At 37.3% G+C, this 26,200-nt stretch overlaps 1 protein-coding gene across 1 annotated transcript; it reads right to left on the bottom strand.

Annotated features, from left to right (window-relative positions):
• Nucleotides 1-7,146: 7,146 nt before the first annotated feature.
• LOC145770636 (thyroid peroxidase-like) lies at nucleotides 7,147-25,459 on the bottom strand. The gene is made up of 21 exons (XM_082582330.1): nucleotides 25,194-25,459; nucleotides 24,386-24,504; nucleotides 22,559-22,635; nucleotides 20,183-20,289; nucleotides 19,699-19,830; nucleotides 19,106-19,335; nucleotides 18,683-18,837; nucleotides 18,013-18,165; nucleotides 17,422-17,512; nucleotides 17,005-17,101; nucleotides 16,686-16,850; nucleotides 15,196-15,461; nucleotides 13,026-13,114; nucleotides 12,222-12,400; nucleotides 11,555-11,711; nucleotides 10,739-10,904; nucleotides 9,616-9,783; nucleotides 8,435-8,643; nucleotides 7,995-8,086; nucleotides 7,459-7,548; nucleotides 7,147-7,270 (listed from the first exon to the last, which is right to left on the bottom strand). The coding sequence occupies exons 1-20, from the start codon at nucleotides 25,223-25,225 to the stop codon at nucleotides 7,503-7,505; spliced, it is 2,730 nt and encodes a 909-aa protein (XP_082438456.1). The 5' UTR covers nucleotides 25,226-25,459; the 3' UTR covers nucleotides 7,147-7,270; nucleotides 7,459-7,502.
• Nucleotides 25,460-26,200: the final 741 nt, after the last annotated feature.

Below are 26,200 nucleotides of genomic sequence, written 5' to 3'. Positions count from 1 at the left end.
ATCTCTGTACAAATCAAACGTCATATAAAAACCGTTCAAGTCTACTGAATATTACGTCATGGAAATTCCTAAAGCATGTGCCAAAATTGCACCATCGTTCATAAGACCTGTTTGGACCTGTTTGGGCCTGTTTAAACAGGAAATATTACATCAGCTTAAACACCTGTTGGAATGACTTCATAATTGTCTTTCATTTATTGCGTCACAGTTACTTTCTACGTGAATTTGATATCTATTCTGGTCATTCGTAAAATGATTGTTTGAAAGTTGGCCGCACATTTAACTGTTGGCTTAGTGCTTGCTAGCTGGACAAAAGTTCCGTCTTTTATCCAAGTAATTTGTATTGTAGTGACAGTTTTTAGGTGTACGGCGTTGCACCAGTCATTTCGATAGCCTCGGGCTAATTTTACTGGAATACACTTTTGAATAGATGTTTCGAAAGTGTGTTTATTTTTGGGTCATTGCATGCAGACGAACGGATTTGGGAATCTTACGTTACAATTTTCCCACGAAGAGATTATGGTTTACCGCTGTGACCACATAGACAATATAGTTTGATTGTAACTTGTGCAACAAACAACAAAGGCAAGTTAATTGAGCAAAGCAGTGTTGAGTCAGTGTTGCCAACCTTGCGGTTTTCACGCCCAATTAGGCTAGTTAGTAGTTGGGCAATAGTAGGCCTAGGCCTAATTTTATCGGACCCGAACCGGAACTTATAAAACCGGTTTTAAGTTTCTTCGAACCTGAACCGGAACTGAACCAAATTTTGAAACAATCTTTGAACCAGAACCGGACCCGAACCGGAAAAATCAAACGGTTCGACTCCCTGATTAAGATAGGGTTAATGTGGTCAAAATTTGTTCATATTCTTGTTAAGCTTCCTCGCTTGATTCGCTCTCTCAACCACATTTCGTTCATCTCGGCAATACTGAGCATGCATAACTAAGAAATAAAGGAGTGAAAAAAAAACAATAAAAGAATGCAATATTTTTAATGTAAACACTGCTCAGCGCTCACTCAAATAACCTAGTAATTTAACAATTAAATAGATAACTTTACGTGGTAATCGAGGTAGGTTATGAAATGAAAATGTTGTCTGTGAAGGGTGGGAACACCTCATGTAAAATTTTCGAAGTTCTAGCCTTCTGAAAGGCCACACTACTCTGGGCTATACAAACTTTCAAGAAATAAATTATAAAAATCTTTCTGTGGTCGTGAATAAATCTTCTTTTGGAATGGTGGGCTAACTTAAATTTTGAACCAAAACCGTCTACCTAAACCCAAATATAATTTGATAAATTTGATTATATGCATTTGCATCGGTATAATCTATAAACTATTTTTTTCCAGAAAATTTTAAAAGTTGTTTATTCTTGGCGAAAATAATGAATGTAAATTTTTTACCCAAATTGAAAGAATTTGCGGCCCTACCCTCTTTATTGTCCTAGTTTTAAGAGCGGTCACTAAACATAGGGGTCTACTAGTGGAATTCGGGGAGCCCAAGATGATTTACACACGACCATGGGTGTATGTATTTCAACTTGTTAAGACCTCTGACGTCACGTCATGTACTGTACTTGATCCTTCTGGCTAGATAGTGCTGTAACTTTTTCGGTAACTTTTGACCCCAAAAACACTAAATTCGATCAGAGTGTATCTCTCCCAATAAAAAAATAAACTCAGGAAGTATATTGGAAATATAGAGTATTACAGAATAAGAATTGCAAGCATTTAAATATACAAACACGTAAATTGACGTGCTTAATCCTTCTAGTGTTAAAACCTGTTTCAGTTATTTTCTTGGCTGAGACTTTGGTAAGCAAGTAGCCTACCTCGCTTTCTCCAACTACTTTTAATCTTGTTTGAAAAACAATCAGAATTATTTCAAGCTATAGGCAACACTTTTTTTGCTTACGAGAATTTAGTTCTTGCCCTGAAAAGCTGCATTGCGCTTTCAAAGCTACTGGCTCCCAAAGTTCCTCAATCACAAGCATATTACGTCAAAGACCCACATCAATAACTTCCCCACACGCAAAGATGTTCGACGTTTTTGGTTCTTTAAACTCTTTGTAATAAACTGTTTGACAAATATTTTTCCTTAAAAAGATGGCAGATATTATTTAGGCGACCTTCGTCAAATAATTGCTGTAGGGTTCGTGATTTTCTAACCTAAAATTGACTAATTCACTGCAAGTAGACACATTTTGAGTAGTCCAAATAAAGAGTCTGACGAATTTAAATTAACGAACAATGGAGAAATCGAAAGCAATGGGCATGTGTACTGTAAAAGTACAAAGGGTACCATGGCCTTAACTCTAACGGAAGAGCTTTTACTGCAATCCGGTTAAATTAACCTCGGTAAAAAATTGCTTTTCCCAAGCAACGAAGCTTCTTTGCATGTTATTCCTTCCTGCTTCTTGCATACAAACTTATTTCTCGAGAATAATTCATTTTTTTCTCATTCAAATGCCATAGAAGACATAGATTATTTGCAAAATAAACGTTTTTAAACTTTCAAGAACATAGTAAATTGTATCATCGATTTTCGATTATTAATGGACAAAATTAATGTGTTTATTTTTATGTAAAATTTGTCAAAATATCGAAGATACCATTGCGTTCTGTTTTGAAAGAAAAGAATCTAACGAATGTAATGTTAATTTACTATGGAGCATAATTTTAATAAAAATAATCTTATGTCAGCATAAAAGCTATATCTCCTAGGTGAAGCTTCTGTAGCTTCAACGCGACAATGTGGCCGTATTAGTGACATCATTTTTATATAGCGGCAGTACGTCATGGATACCACGTCATAAATTAGTCGTGAGAACTCGCCGAGAGGCGAGTGAGAATGTTTTGCAGCGACAAACGAGTTCACATTGTTGTTGCCTTATTGTTGCATAACTACGCAGCAGCGGAAAGAGCCAAAATATTTTGCAATTAACTCCATCGGTTCGTCAACTCAAGAGTCGGCATAACTGAGGTGAACAAAAGTTGTTGTTGCATCACAGTGAAAAGATTCGTCTGTCCTTGTGATTTGTCAATCATCAACAATCAATTTTGATTATACCATGGCCACCTGTAGATGCGGCCTGATTTGTCACATTTTGCAGATTTTGATTACAGCTACTGCTAGTGCTTGACTGACATTTTTTGAGATGTTTTTACTCTTTGCGGTTTCCTAATGACATAAAACTTTTTTGTTGCCTTGGGGAAGCAATAGAAAATGAGAAAAAAGTAAGTTGAAAAACGCAAAATCAGACTGTTATTGAAAATTAACAGTCTGATTAAAATTTTCGAAATCAAATTTTCTTTGTTTTTCAACATGTGAGGATGTTAAAACCTATTGTGTCATTTGGGAAAAATGGTAAAGAAAGCGTAAAAATCTAATTTTTAGAAAAATTTATTTAAACGTTTGCCCAAAGTTAGAAAAATCTGGAAATTTCTGCAAAATGTGACAAATCAGGCCGTATCTTTAGGTGGCCATGATTATACAGATAATAAAGTAAACCTCACATTGAGGGTGTGGTCTGTCTGTCCATCGAGGTCGAAGTCTTCCTCTCCGCATCTCGCGATCTTTTGAGTTGGGAGATTCCATGGGCTACAAGGTCACGCTTAACAACTTATTCGTATGACGTTCATTTGCTTGTGGCGCATCGAAATTTATGTTTTAACAATAACAAAAACACTCGAATTTGAACGACTAAACCTCTAAACAAAATGCTGGGATGTTTGAATCCAGTCTTTTGGCTTGTAGCCATCTACGAGTGCTCAGTTGGCAAGTCAGTTGTTGTTTACGTCTATAGCCAATTAAAGAGCTAAGCTGGTAACTTGTTTAAAGACAAATCTTCACATTATATTCAGCTCCATTATCTAACTAAAAATGTGTATTGCCGAGTGGAGAGAGCCCTGGAACAGCAATCGAAAAGGCGCCGGTTCGACACCGCTCAAGAGCATGCAGCTGTGTCTTTGGCAAGACACTTGAAGCCATGCCTGAAGGTGGTCACGAAGATTGGCTTCCTTGCCTTCCGGTCCACTTAATCTAAATCTTCAACCACCGGATACGACAAACACAACTATTTAACTAACAGTTAAATAGCTTTTACAACATTGATATATTGTATAACTAAGGGTAAATCCTACTCCAAGAACGAGGGAACGCGTAGTCTTGCGATATTCTTTTTGATGATTTAATTAATAATATTCACGATTATTTATCATGTTCAAATGCAAAAACATTTTTAAAATCTGAAGGAATCAAACTTTTGTTTCTAACGTTTAGAAGACGTTTCATTTCGTTTCTTCTGAAATAAATTATTATCTCAATATTATCCAAACCAGCGGTGGGATGGTGCAGCGGATAAGACGTTCGCTTTCCAATCATGCAATCCTGGTTCGATTCCTGGTTGTTGACAAACACCGCTCACCTCTATACCCAGGGCGTAATAATTTGGGTGGGCGTAGTTGCTGAAGGAACGCCGGCCGAGAGAAAATAACTGGCCACCATCCTTCTCTCGTTAGTGCCGAAGGCTTAGTACAATGAGAACCTTATCTTCTCATCCCCAGATGCTTGGATCAAGTATGGGACTCACCTTTTTACCAAAACTCTATCGTCACTCTACGACCAAGAACTAGCGCAACCAAGTAAACCTACCCAGATGACAAAACTCGCCATTTTTACATAGATTCAAGATCTGCAGACGTTGAATCAATGTAAAAATGGCGGATTTTTCTATCTGGGCACTAACAATAAATCGTTGTGATGTTTAAATTCAGATTTACGAGAAGTGAAAAGTGAGTCTCTGCTCCGATTGCAGAAAGCGACATCAAAACACACGGCGGCATTAGTGTGATGCCAACAATCGTGATAACACAATGCAAAGCAATAAAGGTGAAGTCGACACTTTGTCATTTTTATTGTTGACGCACCAACAACATTAAAATTATTTTCAGATTAAAACGAGCAAGTTATTTGAGTTCAGCAATCACCTAAAGTTGGTTGTCAACATGATAAAGGTCAAAGGTCATAAACTAATCTCATGACAGGATGGTAGTCAATAACCAATTATAAAGCAATCAGCGACTAATCTTGATTGGGTAGTTTGACCGATTGATTATTGTCAAATCTATTACATCTGCACATTTGTATAGATCAGGGGTCACCAACTGGCGGCCCGCCACGCTGTTATGTGCGGCCCACGGAAGGTATCAGCGCACAATTATAATCAAACATAGCCTACTTTTCTTGAAGAGTTAAAGAGCATGAAGGCAAAAAATACTTTCCGAGAAGCATGTTTTCACTTTGCATACGATTCCACCGACCGACCAATCAGATTGTAGTTCTAGGTGGGGGCATGGCCACCTAAAAATACGGCCTGATTTGTCACATTTTGCAGAAATTTCCAGATTTTGCCAACTTAGGGCGAATATTAAAATAAATTTTTCTAACAATTATATTTTTACGCTTTCTTTACTGTTTTCCCCACATGACACAATAAGTTTTAACATTCTCAAATGTTGAAAAACAAAGAAAATTTGAATTCGAAGATTTTAGTCACACTGTTAGTTTTTCAATAACAGTCTGATTCAGCGTTTTTCAACTTACGTTTTCTCATTTGCTATTGCTTCCCCAAGCCAGCAAAAAGCTTTTATATCATTAGGAGACAGCAAAAAGTAAAAAAATCTCAGAAACTGTCAGTCAAACACTAACAGTAGCTGTAATCAAAATCTGCAAAATGTGACAAACCAGGCCGCATCTCCAGGTGGCCATGCTGGGGGTTGCTTAAAGTTATTCCAATGCGACGTCCAGCCACACTGTCCCAGTGGTTGATTAAAACGTCTGTTTTCGAAATTGTTTGTGAGCGTAGAGTTTCTTATTTTAAGTTTGTAAATATCGTGTAAACACTAGTTTGCGTTTCACCGTTATTGTGTTTCACGAGCAGTGTTCCCATTACGCAAGTTTTTGACAAAATAGATCGCTGTGCCAACTCAATTTATAATAAATTGGAAAAATATTATACAGTATATAAATTTGAAGACTTTTTCTGGTTGTATTATGAAAATATTTAGCTTCGTAAACTGCAAAATGTTAATCAACAATTCTTGCCATGCTGATAAGCGCCGCAAGGAACAGTTGTCAAATAATTATCAAAGAAAGACGGTTTCATAGACTCTTACAAAAAGGATGAAAAACCAACTCATTGCCGTTTTAAAGGGAACACTGTTCATGAGTTACCATAGAAACGTTTTTTCGGAGATTTCCACAAGCGTTTGTTTGCCTGGTTTCTCTCTCCCTGTTATTAAAGTCTATTTTTCGCTGATATGTTTGCAGGTCACGATTGTTGCCTGTATCGAGATGTGTCAAATATTTCCTTGTTTACTGAAACTGTTAATTGCAAGATATTTTTTGTGAAGCGAAGTGACAACACCATTCATGCTGGCGATGAATATTCTGATGAAACCCTCGCCTCGCTATAAGTGCGCAAAACAAGTGGCCTCGTTTATTAGGCATTGTTAAAAAAGTCAAAAATCTTGTAAAGGAGCTTGGCTTGGCAGTAGCGTTGTTCGACTAATTTTGTTGCTGCGGTATTCTAAGATAAATATGAACAACATGTAACGCTGAATACTGGGTGCGAAATGCGTTCTTTTCTAGCATAAGAGTCAACCTACCTAAAATGTTATTAGTGCGGCCCGCCACAACTCTCCTTAGTGCCAAAATGGCCTGCATGCAAAAAAGGTTGGTGACCCCTGGTATAGATCTATGGCTGCAAGGGCCGCACAAACCACTGCATCTGCGAAACAACAAATATGACTGCTTCGAAACCGGAAGTTGATTGCGATCCAAGACGTGACGCTAGTTTTGGGAAGGAGCGTAAATTGTTCAACAAACAAACAAGAAAGAACGAGCATCTGCAAAGCAGCTGTGCTCCATACCAAGTGAAAGGCCACTTGACCAGGCCTGCTTACTGATTGTAGGCCTTATTTCTTTACTAAGCGTCTCTGCAAGCCACAATTGCTGTACATCGGCACCCACCACACGACTGGCCTGGTGGCCAACTTTTACGATGTTGGTTGTCAAATGAGATTGACACAGATTATAAAAATCTTAGAAAGTTTGTAAATTTACACAAATCATGAAAATAGACATCAACAATATGTTCATGTAATCATAGCGATGAATAAACACGCGACCAACAACCATTCTTCACAGACATCTTCTCCATCCCCACAATAGGCCTTATAGGTGACCCTTGCCTTGGTCTCAAGCATTCTAAACATATGAATTTTACATATTGTGTATAGTATAACGCATTGAAACAATTAACGTGCAAGGCTGTGGCGGACGAGTTGGCATCAATGGCGTCACGTTTATCAAGGCAACATTTTATTCATTTGTTTATTCATCTTCCAATGCTTGTATCAAGACATACTAAAAATAACACGGCTCGTAATACTTACCACGTACAACAAGATAGGATTTGCTTCAGAAAGCAAGAAAAACTTCAAAGTCTCTCAAATAATTCCCATATTCTTAGCATGATGGAGTCACTAAAAAGTGAAAATATTGATCTCAAACAACTGATTTATGCAGGATACAGACTTTACTTTTTTTTTACTATAATTTCCTAGAATTTTACAAGATGTTGTGCCACTAATACATTGATTCCAAAGCTGCTACTGCAGCTACGTTTGGTTTTAAAAACTCAAAACCAATAAATTGTAGGTTAGTTTTTGCTTTTTCCTAATCAGGATTAATTGAAGTAGGCGCCGGTTCGACACCGCACAAGAGCATGCGGCTGTGTCTGTGGCAGGACACTTAAAAGGCATGCCTGAAGGTGGACACGAAGATTGGCTTCCTTGCCTTCCGGTCCACTTAATCTACATCTTCAACCACCAGGTGTAAGCCTGGATACGGCAAACAATTGAAATGGGAAACAATAATTTCGAAAAATTGCAAAATAGCAGAAGCATAAAAACATAATCAAAAAAATTACTTGAACTTCAATGTAGTCATGGTAACCGATGTCAAAGTGATGACGATGCAAATGACCAAGGCGACGCCGAGAAGAGTAGCTTGATAGTTGACCTGGATCCACAGCAGATTACAATTCATTGAATAACGAAACTGATTCGCTTTAAACATGAACCATATGAAACAACTACAGTAATTTAAAATGCGGATGTGATGCCATTGTTGTGTTTTTAACTCATTCAACAAAAGTCATACAAAATATTTCTACTTGTAGCCTACCCAAAATTGCAAAAAAAAACTATACTTTCAAAAAAGCGTGCACCCATGCTGGAAACAAAACGAAAAGCGCTGATTAACAAAAACGCAAAATACAGTAGAAGACCTAAAGGAAACGAAAGCAAGAAAAGAACGAAAACATTGTTTCAACAAAAACAAATCAAAATACACAACAGTTGTTCTTACATTATTTGTATAATCTCGCAAGCCGGCGTATTTATTCACAGTGGTCGTCGTTTCTTTTTCAGATGTCCTGTCAGCTTCATCAACAAAAAGACAGGTTTGGCCATCAGACGCTAAAATTCGTTCATTCCGACAAGAGCAGATCACTCTGTTGGTGAGATCATCACAAACTTCCTCACATCCTCCATTATCTCTCCTACAATCTTGAAATTCTGAGCAAAAGTTGTAGCGAGTAATTATCTAGACAACAAATCAACCGTCTGCAGACGTTGAATCAATGTAAAAATCAGTCGATGTTGTGCCTGTCTAAGGATAAATGATACCACTAGACGAGGACAACAAGAAACGATACGTAATATGAATGTTCAGTTGTCGGTTTTCACAGTAAAAACATCTGACAAAGGAATGGCGTATCTGTTATTTAATGTAAACCAAAGGTCACTAAAATATGGCAATGTGAGTTTTTCTGTTGGCAGCACTGTGCTGCTAATGATGTGTTACCGAACTGATGTTTTTATTATTATGAACCAAAACGCCATTACTCAACAATGTGGGTATACCCAGGCTCGCGATTGTCAATTATCACAGTCATGTCTGGTCCACAAAAATTTTGATGAAACGTCATAGCTGTCTGATTACAAGTAAACGTAACAATGATTTTGCTTATTTTATGTTCCTTGTCTATGCTTCTTAATAACAACTCAACCTCGTTCTAACAATAATCGTTGTTGAATTCTATCCATGGCTATACAATAATGTGTTTTCAAATTATTCTCAAGTATGTCGTCAATGTTTGGAATGGTTCATGTTTGTAAACAAACAATTCTAAACATGAAACATGTGGAGTAGGAACTTCCAATGAGATTGCAATAATTCCAATTTTGATGACATTTTAAAAGTTAAATGACAATTCGTTTGACTGCTAAAATTATTTGTAAATGTAAAATATATTGTTACAATGCTGCTCCTGTTGTATTGTTGTGCCTTGCCTGTCTGCGGTGCAAAAAACGAACTCTCTTCCAAAGCAATAGTTTTATAAATCGCACTCACGTTTTAGTTGAACTCATTTTTGTATTGTCTTCGTTTCCCTAATAGGCTAATAATAGGCTGAAAATATCGGTTCTTGCAGGTTCCCCACCCTTTATGTAAAAGGATTAGTGATTCTTGTATAAGCAATGGCTTACCAACTTCTTTACAGACTGGAAGAGATGCTGGTGCAAATACCCCTCCAATACATTCCATTGCATTGCTCCCGACAAGCTCGTAACCGTGATTGCATTGGTAGATGATTTGTGAATTGCAGATCCTCCAGTACCCGTTCAAAAGATCCCTTGGTATTCCACATGAAGCAACTAACATTATAGTTTCTTTTAATTAAAATAAAAATATGATAAACTAGTTATTTGAAACTTGCATAAAATAATTTAATCCTGATTTGTTTCCGAAATTTTTATTTGAGTTTTGTTTTCATTTCTGAGCATCGCAGAAAAAACAATTCATGCTAAACACAGCAGAGATTTAAAAGAATATGGAACCTTTTATGTTGTGAGGATGACATTGGCATTTCGACCCACTACAGGCAAAGCATGTAATTTAGATATAGTCTTTATTACTTGTTCGTGCTTGTGTTAGGTAATAATGCATTTACGACAGTTCTCATGGTACAATTTGATGATCATGATGCTGCAATGAAAACAATACAAGAAAGCTTTATGAGGCCACAAGCATCACACAATTCTTGTCCAAGGCTGTGCAATTGTAGGATTAAAATTACTGCGTACTCAAATTGAAACGAGCAGTTTAATTCGGTTCAACATCACCTGAAGTTGACCGTAAACATGACTATAATGTCAAAGGTCACATAACAAGTGTATAACAGACTGCGAGGTTATGGTCAACTATAAAATCATTCAGCGACTGATTCATATTGGGTGGTTTTAATAACTTAATCTTTTTGAGAATTCTTTTTTCGTGCTCAAAACATGCTTCCGTGTGAATGTATTTCGTAAAAAAAATGACTTTTCTGCCCCATCCCATGCAGAGTGGTTAGCTATAATGTAGCTTTGCAAACTTTATTAAAGTTTTTCAAAATCTCTCTTTCGTTTTTGTTTACTAAATTAACACGTTGTTCGCAAAGTTATAGTGTGATACACATACTTTAGTAAAACTTATTAATATTAGAGGTTGTTAGAAAATAATAACTGAAGTTGATTTACTTTACTCAACTTATAATTTTAGTAGTGAAACTTTAGTAAAACTGTAACTTAAAAAAAAAACAAGCTAAGAATCTGTATCGTGTATAATTACCTTGAGAAGTTTCCACCCATTGACCTAAGTCCAGACTGGGAATCTGATTACAAGGCAGAAACTGTGCCGGGAACGCAGCACGCCGAAATACATCCTTTGGTACACTTTTGATACCGGTATTATCACAGATCAACCGAGCCATAGATAGAGTGTTTAACGTGGTTTGCTGAAAGATAGAAGCAGCTCAATTAGAACATTACCAAGCTATGGACAGGAAATTCTGCGATTAATTGATGAAAAGTTTTGTAACTGCTGGTATACCCTAATTTGCTTCAGGTCCCGATAATACTCAATTCCACTCTAGTCTGTATACTTCAATCAAGTTTCCGCAGCAATTTCTATTTCTCTTTTATTGTTTTATGCCAAAAGTATGAACAATAGACCAGAGGGGCAAGCGAGTCGTTTTTGTTCCACTCTAAAGATTCCATAAAACATTGTGAATTGTAATTTGTTTTTCATTGTTGCTGACACCATGTTCGCCAAAATCTTTAAAGTTTTTAATTATTTATTTGCCACTAGGTTTCGACATTAGTTCAAGTGCACAAAATTGTAACAATATCTTTGCAATTTCTAATGTATAGTAGACGGATGCACTCTGTATCTTTAAATACAAATTTCTTGGATAAAATTTTTCACTAGGTGCTTTGGTACCAAAGAGAAGGTAAAATATTCATTTTTAATCATCTGGAGTAACGACCTCATAAGCAAGGCAAAGCATGTAAACGTGGTTGTTGTTGTTTTGCAGGTCTGCATAAAAACGGCAGTTTATTTATGTTATTCATGTTTGTTTATATTTACAAATAGGTTGGTACTTGCTTGGGTTGGAGTAAAAACTCCTTGATTTTCGTAATAAAACTTATCTCCATCCCTCAGCAATTTGAATTGTCTGCTGATGAGGCAGGATAAGACTGGACCAAGCCGTGTGTTTGTCTCCAGATCTTCTGAGATCATCCCAATCCATGCATCGATATTTCTGTCAGTTGTGTTTCGGTTAAAAAGTTAATATTGAACGTGATCAATCGATCAACCAAACAAGGCACTTGCAATCTTGAAGCAAAAACTGATAAGTTTTGTTTTGTAGAAACAAGAAGCAAACGCCCTTCGAAAATCATTTAGAATCGTGCAGGCAAAACTTCAAAATAATCATATAATAATATAACAATAATAATAATGTTAGTTTTTATATAGCGCTGTATCCATCGCAGAATGCGTTGCTCCTCAGCGCTTTACAAAGCAGACAGTGTCAATGCATCCGTATAGAGGCGCAACTAGTCATAATACAAATCGACACATGCCAACTGAGAAACTACAAACGATTACAGGGGGCACCCACCATTATTAAACAGGTCCAACAAAATACGATTACGCCTAGGCTATATATTGTATTATCTAAACAAAACTGACTTTTTCGCATGAAATATGCACATCCTACTCTGCATTTCCTAACATTTAATTTGCATGTTCTCCTTTAACAATTACAAACCTTGCAGAGCCGTAAAGCTTCTTGAGTTTATCTCGAACTATAGAGTTGGTTATTTGAAAATTCAAGTCGATGACCTTGTTTTCCCGAGAGAGGCCGCATTCTTCCCTCCAATTATTGTAAGATGGGATTCCATGGTCCCTTCCTCTTTGGATGATGATAGTCGCCAGATCTAAAGCTACCTGGTAAATTGATCAATTGACTGAGGTTCTTAAAGATGCTGCAAATATCTGATGGATTCATAAACAAACGAATTGTGAGCATCAATTTTTTCCATAATATTTAATTTCAATCACTTTCAATTTCCTCTCAAGTAGAAATGTCTGATATTTTTTCAAAAAAAAGAAGAAATATCTTCCAGCAGGTGTCAAACCACAGCAATGCTTGATATGAATGACTCGGTTACATGTCTTGTAATAAAACGAATTTATTATCACGCGACTCAGTCATACAGTGAACATCTCGTCATCGTCGTCGTGTGAGCCTCTGGGGCCGAGGGTCTATCTTTTTACCACCCCAGATTCACGATGTTCCCGGACTACACTGGAGGGCTACTAGAGAGCAGCCAGAGCATCCAGTATACATCTAAAAATCGATTTCGATCAACTGGAAGTAATTAACTAAAACTGTTTGTCGTGAAATAATCGCTAGATGAAGGCAGTGAGAGAGAGTAATGTAACTTTAATCAGGAGACGTTAAACCTTTGTCGCGACATATATGCTACCAGATACATGGCAACTTCCAACACTGTATGCCTGTCATACTTCTTAAGCTTATTTTAATATTTCAACAAGAAACACATGTTACCTGATTTTGCAAACTGAAGAATTTTTCTCGAAGTTCGTCGTGCATCATTTCCTCTTGATTGGCCCGCTTTGCTGGGCCTGCAATCAGACCTGTGAAAATGAACTTTAATGACTTTTAATAAGAAACAATAGTTTTCTTTACTGTGTCACAAAACTTGCCGTGAAGTGCTGGCAGATCTATGTTTCAATTTTGGTAGAGAGGTGACTTTCTTTAACTGTAGACAGATAAAACCAAGCAACCACTCGGCATTTAATATCATATTTTAGAGTGAACATAAAACTATAAACTACAAACGTTTTCGGCCATACCCATGCATACTTTTTTTTGCCTCGCTTAGTTAACCGCCATGTGATGTGCCTTTATCCTCTGCTTTGCCGTTTTATTCTTGTGCATTTCGTTTTTCAATTCATTGTGTAGATCAGTTATTTTTAATGTAGATGTTATTGTAAAATCAGTTATTTTGGTTATTTGAGAAGGGCTAACTTTAATATGGCCGAAAACGTTCGTAGTTTATAGTTCAATTCAATTCAATTCAATTTATTTTTCTTTGTCAGAATGCAAAAGAAATGATATTGTGAAAAAGAAATACAGTAACAAAACCAACAAAAGGAAAAGGTGGCAAAACCTTAATCGTTTAAGACATGCATGAATGGATCTAATATTGCGGTATTTGCATCGATAAATATAGTTAAGCACGGCCACCAAACCTGAAGTTAGTTACCTGATACCTGTTAGTTACCTGAAACCTGATAGTTTTATGTTCACTCTAATTGTATGATGTTAAATGCCGAGTGGTTGCTTAGATCTATGTTTGCAACATAAGTACTGCACAGTATTCAAATATAGTGCGGTGTGATACTATTGGGAAAAACATATTGTTTTTATTCAGGTTCACAAACAGCAGTGAATATTTAAATGTTGGAAACCAAAGGAAGGGCAACACAATATGTTTGTCCATTGTGTATATTTTAAGTGTCTTTTGTGTTTAATATCAGAGAGATTTATAGATATGAAATTAATTACATCTAGTCCAAAACTAAAATGCAGCAATTGTAAACAAAGTGTTCGAAGCAGCAATTTGAGCCAAAATATTTACAGAAAAAACTAAAAGAAAAATTTGCGATACCTGAGGTTTCATCTAAGACGATGGTCAGATGTAAATTAGAAGACAAAAAAAAAATCAGGCAAAATTAAGTTAGAATTTTTTTCAATTAAGAGAAAGCAGACAGTTCAAACCAGAAAATATGAAAAAGTCTTAATTCGTTTCCCGAGGAAAAATGATCAACATTTATGGATGATGACGTAACAACAAATGGCGAAATTATTTGATGATGTTGATTAGGTGAAGCGTGTCTAGCAATCTATTAGACATGTGTTGTAAATGCGCAATGTATTTAAAAAAAATGTGGTAATAATAAATTAAAAGCAAAAAAAGGAGTAACAAATGATTGTATAGCTACATAATTATATTTCTTGAATATTCAAACTTTTTCTATACTTGCACTTCAAAATTATTATTCTTTTTAGCAATGAAGCTTGTAAAACCTGCAGAAGCAGTATGCACTTTTTCGGTGAGATAACGATCACATGGATCCACATCGGTTTTGGGTTGAGCATAAATTGCCACGTGGTCGTCAATTTTGTTTTAATTTTTCAATGATCAGATTAATTTGAAAGTTTAGTTTTTAATTTTGAATTCCTACCAAAAGATTTTACATGGTTTCGAAATGGTTTCAATTTGACTCTCAGTGAGTCCTTAATATTTCTCCTCAGTGTTTGGTTGTTTCACGGCCGCCTCATGGACGACAGAGACGCGATATACATTAATGACGTAACCACATTTGGTTGCGTGTCAATTGGTCGCGAGACATGTTTTTCTCAACTTTTTCTCTTTATAATACGTACAAGATTGTTACATCATAATCAACAAATGTTTCATATGTTACGAAGGCAAGCAATGTTGGACTTTTCATGCTTCACCTGATTAGTTTCTATCAATTGGCAGCAACTCTAATGCTTTCTGCTATTTTTGATTAGCCTATGCTAGCCTATATACTGTATATCACATTTTTTTGATCAGGAATATACGCTCACTAGTGTAGCCTACTTGTACGTTTAATTTGTTTCACTATTTGCAAGCTTTAATAACTAAATCCTTTAGAATGTTTACCTCGCAAAATTGGATCTAAACCGCCTTGCTTGACCATCCTCCAGGGAGAAGAAAACGATTCATGGAGGAGAATGGATGGAAACTCCGGTTTCTCCTGGTAAAATGAATTAAATCTTTTCACTTGAGTTGGTACGGTCAGGTCTGTGAACCTGATCGCGGCTGTAGCAAAGACATTGGACGCTGTGGAGTCGTTATCCACTTTGTATCCGTTGTACACCCCCAAATGGGTCATTCCTACAGGTCCCAAAACGTTTGGCAAGTATTCTCTGGAACAAGTAGAATTGTTTTGAATCCAAGTAGCTCAATGCACATAAAAACATTGAATGAAATTATACAATACCATTCAAACATTCTTTAATTACTTTTTTTTCTCGAATTGTCGCCCAATATTGGGGCACTCGTTGGCTAACTACTACCTGATATCGTAACATGGTGAAAACCTAGCCTGTCGGGACAGGCACATACAGTTGGTTGGTCCGGTCGAAGACATCTAGTGACATTTCACAGGTAATTGTTGATTGTCGTATCGACAAAGGGACGATAGGTGCTTCTGCGCCCAGTTGCACTGTAGTATTAGTAAGGTCTGCATCAACCAATGCTTTTTCCCAGAGCGTAGAAGCCGTTTGGGAATGCATGTAGTAAGATAAAATGTTTTGTAACCAAATAGTAGTTTTCTTTCCCTAGTTTTGTATGATCAGGTCTGGTCCTGGATTCTTTCCTGTTTTGAATAAGTTGATGATGGCTTCAGTTATTTCTTGAGTCTTTTTTACATTTCTGATTTGGGGCTTGATAGTCTACATTTGAGTTTGCATCGATTTGTTTTGTTTGTTCATTTTCAGCAACTATGATGCAATGCTATTACGTGTTACAGGACATAGCCTACTAGTTTTAGACCCTTATTCAGCCAAGTGGTGGATCGTGTTTCATGCTTTTCGACTGGACTACGTAAATTCTATAGCTGCAATTGTCAATACATCGTTCTTGGAGTTTGATTCTTGTGGCACTGCATCAGGATTTCAGACTTTTTTTTTTGGAAGTCTTCAGATGTTTCAGAGTCATTCTGGTTTTCGTACAAACTTTGACACGTTTCATCCCGACTTTCACAACCTACTGAGGAAGTTTTCTTTAGTGTTAATGAATGTTTTTCTTCAAGAAATGTTGCTAGTCTTGTGTTGCTGTCTACAACTACTGGTGCTATTCACCTTGACGAATGCTATGCTTGAACTTGGGTGTCATTTGGATGGTTAAGTAATCTTTCACAAGATCCCAGACAGCCACTTAATCTGGTCCAGAACTTTACAAGATCTGGATCTTATAAAGTGGCTGTCTGGTATATTTTAGAACAACAGTTGCACCACGTTTTTTGTAGTCGCTACACGCGGAAACGACTATGTGGAAGTACCTACTTTATTTCTCCTGAAATAAAATGATCATGAATTTTAAAGATTAAAACTAAAAATAATACATTTTCTTGGAGACTATCTTTTTACTTGTATGTTATGATTTGATGATAAGCTCCCACTATTTTTCTTGCTTCTTGGAAAACAATCTCTCCACTCCAGTGTGGATTGAGATTCTTGAGTTGTCGCGCAAGTCTATTGTGTTCTCGAAGCCACATGGTGTGAATGGCTGACAGCGTAAGATAGTCGCTAGCTCTGAAATATTTAAAAAGATCCATCGTTCAATTTTTTATGCAACACACAACATCTAATGAAATCAAATGCAACTGGCAACACTGAGACTGAAAGTATCAAGCAATGTCTTAAAATGTGTAAAATACTGGATTTTGTTTCTGACAAGAGCTTTTACCTTGGATCTCCGGTCAAGAAGCAGTTAGGGACACCTGTGGCTGGGTCAGGTTGCACGCAAGGCCTGTGTACATCAAACGGAAGATAGTTTCTAAATCCTCCTGAATGCAAAATTTGTTTTTATTTAAGCCAATGCTTGTGACTCGAGAACATAAGTGAGCAATGAACAATGTCACAAATAATGAGTGGTACTTCATAGTAAGTCACAAACAATGATTGTGTACTTCAGTAAGTCACAAACAATGATTGTGTTCTTCAGTAACTCACAAACAATGATTGTGTACTTCATAGTAAGCATTTCTTCCAAACGTTTCATGCTGTTATTTTTAATCTCAATGAATTTGGATGAGAAAATTTTTTAGCCAACATTAAGTCACGCATTGTATTATATTATCACGAACTACTGTTGGCTTCTGACCTTCAGTGTACTCATGGTTAACTTTTAAAAGTCCTTCATCGGAATCAAGATTTCTTAAGAATCTTACTTGTTTCTCAGAGCTGCCATACACCTGAAAAGCGTAAAAGAAGACATAATGATAATATCGGTCAACAATGTTTTACATGCAAAAATAATTTGAAGCACGACAACTACAGAGAAACCGTTAGAAAGGAACCCACGAAGACTTTCGATGCTTTCCATGCGCACGCAGTAGGATACAGCAGTTTATATAAACCACTGGACTGCTCGACAACTTGTATTTTGATGAGTTCGTCTAACTTGTTTATAAGAATGAAACATGTTCCCAACATCAATTTATTAATCGTGAAAATAATGACATTACAGATGAACTAGGTTGATGCTACTCAATGAAATGATTAGTGCTGAGTTCCGATACTATGAATCATAATAGACCTTGCGGGATAAAATCTATTAGAAACATTAAAGAAAGAAACAGAAAGAAGTCTTTGAGTCGATTCTGCTTCAGCTTATGCCCCTTTTATCTGAAAGTCATGCAGAAATTAAAACAAATGATCTTGGCTACAAATTCATGCCACCATATCATCGTACCGCGCTTCCGTCTATGAATGATGTCGCGATGTTGATTTGTTCCCTCGCTGTGACGTGTTGGAACAACGCCGATGTGTCACCAGTGCCGCAAACAGTCGAGGAACGAACGTATGGAAGGCAGGGACGCGATATCCTTAGGTCTCCTTTGGGAATCTAAATGAAAATCATTAGAAACGAATTAATTGAAATGGAATTATTTTTTACCATTTTTGCTAAATGTCTTATCTCAACCACAAAATAAATGAAGATGTACATTCTCTAAGCAATCAGTTCAGAAGCCTCTTGAACAACATCACCAAGCTACAGATAAGTTTGTTTGGCCATGTCATAAAGAAGGAAAAATTAGAACATTCTTTCTTTTTATGGAAAGATCAAAGAAAAACAAATCGTGAAAAGCAGGGCTTCATTTGCCTCAATAACCTCAAAGATCATATTCATGTTTTAACCAGAACAATTTTTAATAGTCAAATATCGAGATTGATGGAAAGAATTATGCGTGAACGTCTAAGCCTGCAACAGGCATGAAACACGAAGAAGAAGGCAAAGTATAGCTTACAAATTAAAGTGACATATTACACAATCAAAGTTGACATTTAGTAAAAAATGATCCTGCAAAATCTACACTATATTTTACAATAATATTCCTTCTGTTATATATCCTTGCACTGGCCTTAATAGGAAAACACTTGAAGACATTGTCACACGAGGTTTTGCAATCAGTGCGCCCTTGAAAGGTTGGGGTAGCGGTGCTCTGAGGGGTGTAGGAAATGTCATGAGCTATATACTGCCCCCATGCGGGTACCATGCTCGTTTGTTCAGAATCATCTGAAACAACAAGTAAGTTGTAACAATTTCAATCACTAATCGAACTTTAAAATTTTTTTTTTGACGTTGTGTTAATGGTAATAGCAACTAAATTTACTTCCATGATGCATTATTACGGCAACAAGTGTGATTATGGCAACAAGTGTGAAGCTTAGGGACTGAAACCATTTTTTGAGAATTACGATTAATATGAATGAGTCGGACTCCAGGCATTGAGCTATTTTCATTATTTTATTGCTTTCATAAGTTTGTTTTAGTATATTTTAACCTGTGACTTTGTTATTCGTTGTTGCTACTAGCACGTTGGAAATGTTTCGTGGATTTGGCAAAGGAGTGGAGGAAAAACCTCCTCCAGTTGAGCCAGATCCCTCTCTTTCATCCCAACCTAGGGGAGTGTTGAACCTATTCTCGTAAACAGCAGGTCGCCATCTTGAAAGTGGCATGTAAGCAGCGCCCCACAGCGGATGATCATCGTTGTTGCAAACTCCGCTTTGAGGCCTATTGAGAACATTGCTGAGTTATTAACAGGCATAACTGAGCAACAACACAACGTTTAACATTATAAAAGTCAAAATCAAGGAACGAACGTTTTCGGCTATGCACAGAGCCATTATCAAGCTTTTAAAAGAAAAATATTGCACAAAAAATACTAGAGAAGCATGGAGTATAATATGAAAAATATGGTTCAATCTAAACATTTAAGAAACTGCGTTGATGAGCAAAGCAAGCAGTTTCTCAAATGCTCAAATAAAAATGTAGGTTGGAGATTTCAGTTAATACAATACTAACGCGGTGCTGAGGCGTAAACTTCAAAAAAAGTGACTAGGTTTCGGTTTACGTTAGCATGACGTCATCAAACACCTGTACATTAGCGCAAGGCACGTGGAAGAACAGATTGGAGGTTTCGCGTTCGTCTCGCACCCAAAGAACCTTTTAAGCTCTTTTACTGTGGTGCTTGATAGACTGTCGGTGGAATTTACTTTTCGTTTCGATCTAAAGAAAATAATAAGAAAGTGAGCTACAATTTTATTTCCAGAGATTTGTAAGATTGTGATAATTTCTATAATTTGCGATGCATTTGAAATACCAAAACAATAACATTTGTTAATAGTAATCCTTTCTTGAGTAGGTCAAACATCGCAATGTGCAAACGGTTGTATTTAAAATCTTTCTTAGAAGTCAAATAACTTTTTTAACTCTGGATTACTTGACGCAATAAAAGTTAGAATATTCCTAAAATGAATTTTATAACATCTGGAAATCTGCAAAGTGATTTCAAAGTAAAAACTTGATCAACATTTACCCAGACAAATATAATTAATTACTCATTTACCGTTACATTTACCGTTTCGTAAAGTTGTTGTGATGTTTGTCACTCCCGACATCGTTGAAGTCGCTTAAAGTGACGTCAGTTGAAGGGAAAGAAATATTTGTTTTCATATTCTCTTCGACCTAGAAAAATGAGGACAATGGGTCAGAGATGGGGGATGGATGGAGACGACAATGGGTCAGAGATGGGGGATGGATGGAGACGACAATAGGTCAGAGATGGGGGATGGATGGAGACGACAATGGGTCAGAGATGGGGGATGGATGGAGACGACAATGGGTCAGAGATGGGGGATGGATGGAGACGACAATGGGTCAGAGATGGGGGATGGATGGAGACGACAATGGGTCAGAGATGGGGGATGGATGGAGACGACAATGGGTCAGAGATGGGGGATGGATGGAGACGACAATGGGTCAGAGATGGGGGATGGATGGAGACGACAATGGGTCAGAGATGGGGGATGGATGGAGACGACAATAGGTCAGAGATGGGGGATGTATGGAGACGACAATGGGTCAGAGATGGGGGATGGATGGAGACGACAATGGGTCAGAGATGGGGGATGGATGGAGACGACAATGGGTCAGAGATGGGGGATGGATGGAGACGACAATGGGTCAGAGATGGGGGATGGATGGAGACGACAATGGGTCAGAGATGGGGGATGGATGGAGACGACAATGGGTCAGAGATGGGGGATGGATGGAGACGACAATGGGTCAGAGATGGGGGATAGATGGAGACGACAATGGGTCAGAGATGGGGGATGGATGGAGACGACAATAGGTCAGAGATGGGGGATGGATGGAGACGACAATAGGTCAGAGATGGGGGATGTATGGAGACGACAATGGGTCAGAGATGGGGGATGGATGGAGACGACAATGGGTCAGAGATGGGGGATGGATGGAGACGACAATGGGTCAGAGATGGGGGATGGATGGAGACGACAATGGGTCAGAGATGGGGGATGGATGGAGACGACAATGGGTCAGGGATGGGGGATGTATGGAGACGACAATGGGTCAGAGATGGGGGATGGATGGAGACGACAATGGGTCAGAGATTGGAGATGGATGGAGACGACAATGGGTCAGAGATTGGAGATGGATGGAGACGACAATGGGTCAGAGATGGGGGATGGATAGAGACGACAATAGGTCAGAGATGATGGATGGATGGAGACGACAATGGGTCAGAGATGGGGGATGGATGGAGACGACAATGGGTCAGAAATGGGGGATGGATGGAGACGACAATGGGTCAGAGATGAGGGTTACAATGGCTATGTGTCAATTTACGATTAGCCTACAATTCGATTATGACGATCTGCATGTCAATTGATTGTTACAACAGAAGTTATGAAACACACCGTATATAGATATTGCAAACGATAGAAACAGTAAAATAAACATAGAAGTTATAAACATATACAGTAGAATAATACAAAGCAGCATTAAAGCTTTAGAATGGTGGCCAAGCCACATATACCACTCAGAAAATAAGTAAAAAAACGTTAATTTGGCAGCACATTGATCAATACATTGCCTGGTATGCTTTGGGTGAAAACCAGATCTCAGGGAAAGTTAGTTACATTGGCTGGAAGAAGGTTCATTGCTCGAAACTATGCAGTAGGCTGCTTGTCGTCAGGCTCTCGTCAGGAGCTTGTGGTGTCATATCAACCCAATTGAACATATTTCACCATAGGTAGAATAACTTATTGTGATGACAAGCTTTTGAACGAAGCCATGCGACAAGCACTGCAGGTTCGAGCAATGAATCACCATTTTCTCGCCATCTTGAATTTGCTGTCGCGAACCAACTTCTCTAAATGAATAGCGATGAAGCATTTTGACATGAAACCATGTAGAGCTTATTAGACTGAATGGGATGTCGCCAGAATCTCTTACTGGCTCGGGGAAAGCCAGGCAAGCAAAATACTCACAAAAATAAGTCCATGCAGTGTAGGCTATAAACTTAATTAAGACAAAATGATTAAAATTATCTAATATCTATAATGTATTGAGGATTGAACACATTGAGGTTTAACTAAGATTAACAGCATTCCAACCGTAATTAGGAGAAAACCTGATGTTTATGTTAAAGTATTGCAATCGTGCCATATTTTAAACTGACTGTCCTGCTTTGGTCTCAAACACGTTATAAACGTCCGCGTTTTGTCGCTTCTATCTGTTTCTAGACCTTTGCTATGTTTGGCATATATTGTTTTTCTTTGTGATGGTCAGAAATAAAAACAAATTGAACCAAACTGAACCGATTATCTGAAGCATTTGGAAGAAACATACATACTATGCCTACACCTGGCAACACTGCACTCTTCAAAAGAAGCAGGTAGTGGAAGCAACATTCTGATTGTGTTGAGCTTACCTTCACATTCCATTCTTTCAATCGAGATTTCAATTCATCTTCAGCTTCTTCTGCAGCTTCCATGTAACTAACGCTTCCTGCAAATTGATGTTAGCTCAATTTCTTATTAGGCTAAGAATGCTTTCAAAAACATGGGATGCTTGTGAGCTCTGGCAACTCATGGAACAGTAAAATAATTATCCGTTTAAAAAACTCAGTTAATAAATAGATGCAGGACTGGAATGGATGTTGGTGTGAAAATGATAATTTCGTTTTGGTATCTTTGACATTGCTGGTTGCTCTTTTCCAAACACTAATTATCGAACGATAGAATATCGTGGAAGAGTAAACGTTTTTGTCAGCCAACTATCGACAGTCGGATTGAATCGATTTTGATGTTTTATTGTAGGCTGGGACAACTGCTTAAAAATTTAGCGGTCTAACGCTTAAATTGAATCGAGACCAACGGTTCAATCAGAATTTGCAATGCCCCGTTGTTTATGATCATGAGCTCTTGGTACAGAACTTTCATAATTTAATTTTGTTCATTTTGTGATGTTTGTTGTCTAAATTATTCTTAGTGTGCATTTTATCCTTATTGTGTGCCCGACAAATTTAATTATTCGGTCCCCGAGACCCCGGTCTCTGAGAGAAATCCCCATAAACATTGGTCGTGAAAAACACGTGAAAAACACGTGAAATTCTGAGGAAACTCGTGTAATACACGTGTATTTCTCGTGTTTTTACGAGCCAATGTTTATGGGGATGTATTTCTTGCAATTTCTATCCGCTTTACATATGCATGATTCGATTAGATTTACATGGTCGCATCCTTCTATCTTCAGTTATTAAATGACTAAAATAAAAACATTTTGCTTGCTATATGTTTTCATTACCAATTACAATTTGAAGTAGGCTACTGCAGTGCGATGATTTAAAGATCATCATTGATTCAATTTTTTTAGCTTGGGTTTTCATATTGAGTTGGTCTATGTAGCCTACCAGCGGAATTGATCTTATCCCACATGTCTTGAAGATCATTATGCGATTCAGCAAACCGAACAGGGTTATGAGCATAGAAAGCCTAAACGGTTTTGTGTTTAATCTGCCAACTTTTGTTCTTCTCACATCATGTGTCTATAAATACAATTATGAAATATTATCTCTCTATAACAGGGGTCACTAAACTACGGCCCGCGGGCCGCAACTGATTTTATCAGGCCCGCCATGTGCTGCGCAAATTACAGCTGCACTTATGTGCTTCCCTTGGCATTAGCAACCGTCTTTGGCTTTGCCTTTTTGTGTAATAGGCCTAGAGACTTCTTTGTTAAAATTGTTCGTTCTTATAGTTCGTTGTTGTATGTTGAATTTGTACATTTTTCCGCCAGGCAGCCTACATGGTGGTCTTCTGTTTTTACCATTAGGCCACCACAAATGGGGACAGCCTAGGCAAAATTTGGAAAGATGTAATGTTTTTTCAAGAGCACGATGCCCTGTAGTGTATCACAGCGGGGGATAACTTTTTCCAGCAACCATTCGATTTTCATCACAACTTTGCTATTCCACCTCTGACTTTGTTATTTATTGTGCTCAATTCAAATCAATGGAGGTTCTAAATAGTGGTATATCTTTTCGCAATTTGCATCTGGCCAGCAGCTGTTAATCTCGCAGCAATCCGGCCCTCAGAGAAAAAAGTTTGGTGACCCCTGCTCTATAGGAATGAAATGAATATTAAAAAAACGAATACAGTTTAATAAAAACTAAGTAGGCTAGACCTAGTGTATTAGAAGCTAGTTTTTCATTAATTTAAGTATTAAAATATCATCAATCGTTGAGTTTGTAGGCTACTTTTTCTATTTCTATCTTGTGATGGGAGGTTGAGATCAGTGTGAGGAATCTTAGAGATCAACAAAATGATAAAACCACAGAAAAGGATCACGTACATCCATATCTTCATTTTGGAGCCACTGAAAAACAGTGAGAAAACATTAAGTGGCTGGAAAGCGGTGCCGATGATAATAATAATTATTGAATTCATTTTGATAAGCTTTTTGTTCAACATTGAGTGAAAAGGAACAGAACATAATGTATTGTTTTTTAGCATCTAGCTAGGCCAGTGGTTCCCAACCCTTTTATTCAAATCTAATTCCCCCCTAGAAGTTTAGTTTGTTAAAAACTCATTTATATGAGTATTTTAATCTAAGTCTTAGAAGAGGAAATAAACTAGCCTCTAATATGTCTCTTCATAATAAATAATTAAAATCGCAATATAAAATAATTTACATCGCAAGTTTGAGCACTATAATATCTTAATGGCAGGAAAAACATTTCCTCTCTTATCATATCACTGTTATTTTCTATTCATTATTTTCAATGCTCTCAACTTTTGATCGGGAGATATGAAGTCGCAAAGGTTTAGTTAGTAGCCTATGTGAACATATTATGTTAATTGAAATATGATTTGAAGAGAACTCTAAAGCTATACTCTAGGCCAATTTTTTATAGGCTTAAAAAGCTTTACAATCCTAAACGAAATTGCCCCTGAAAATTGCAACATGTCCCCATTGCGGGGAATTTCCCCTCAGTTGGGAACCACTGAGCTCGAACTTTGAAATTAGAACAACGATGCTCGGAACATACAAAGGCTACTTCTCACCTTGCACACATAGTGTGGTGCAGACAGCACATGCAATATGTTGATATAAATGTATCTTCCTACATGAATTGAAAGAAAAACAATTGAGATTTGAAACAAATAATAATTTCTTCATTTCATCTGCACAAACATTAAAAACTTTGATTTCAGCACTTTGATGATTCTTCAAACCTTCTCCAATTCCACTTCCACTTATTTCATAATAACGGTTAGAACTAATGTAACTGTTCTAGATTTTGAAGTAACTTTTTAATTAAAATTATTAACTCTTGTTACGATACAAATGAAAGTGTACCTTTTTCTCAAAAATACATTTTAATAAATCCTGTCATTTGTGACGTTCACAATCACAACATTATGACGCATAATTAGTTAAAACAATTGAAAATACTCTTTTACATTTTACATTAAATACTGTATACCCTAATTACTGTTGGTTTGTTGGTTTTGAATGTTTATCCTCGGACTGTCAATGCCTTTGATAGGTTATTCCTGGTAGTTTCGCATGGGCTACATATAGGCTTTTGACGCAGGGCCTGTTACCGAGATTGGTTACCGAGTTGCTCAAGCGCACACCGCAAAACCTAAACCAGCGAGGCTTGATCGAGGCAGGCACGTAATCAGCACTGAGCTAATGTGTTGAATGTTTAAAAACTTTAACAAGCTGTATCATCCTTGTTGGGATCATCAGAAGGTTCAAATAGAAATTGTTATCAATTTTACAATCAATAAATAATGGCAATCAAAAATACAGTTTTTGACTTTGATCACTCGACTTGTGAACTAAAAGTGGAAAAGTGGTTTAAATCAGGGATCGGCAACCTTCACCCAGCCTAGGGCTAAAACTACTCTCAACAAGATCTTGACTCGCCGAACTACTAACTTTCCACAAATTGACCATGAATTCGAAGCTTTTTGTGTTGATATTTGCCGTGTCTTTAGCTGTTATGTTGCAATTGTGTCCAAAATCTCATGGTGATACCCAACAATTTGCCAGGGCAGGTGAG

This window comes from Aplidium turbinatum, chromosome 5 (genome assembly GCF_918807975.1).
Source record: "Aplidium turbinatum chromosome 5, kaAplTurb1.1, whole genome shotgun sequence".
Taxonomy (NCBI): Eukaryota; Metazoa; Chordata; class Ascidiacea; order Aplousobranchia; family Polyclinidae; genus Aplidium; species Aplidium turbinatum.
This window is presented reverse-complemented; position numbering and strand designations above follow the sequence as displayed.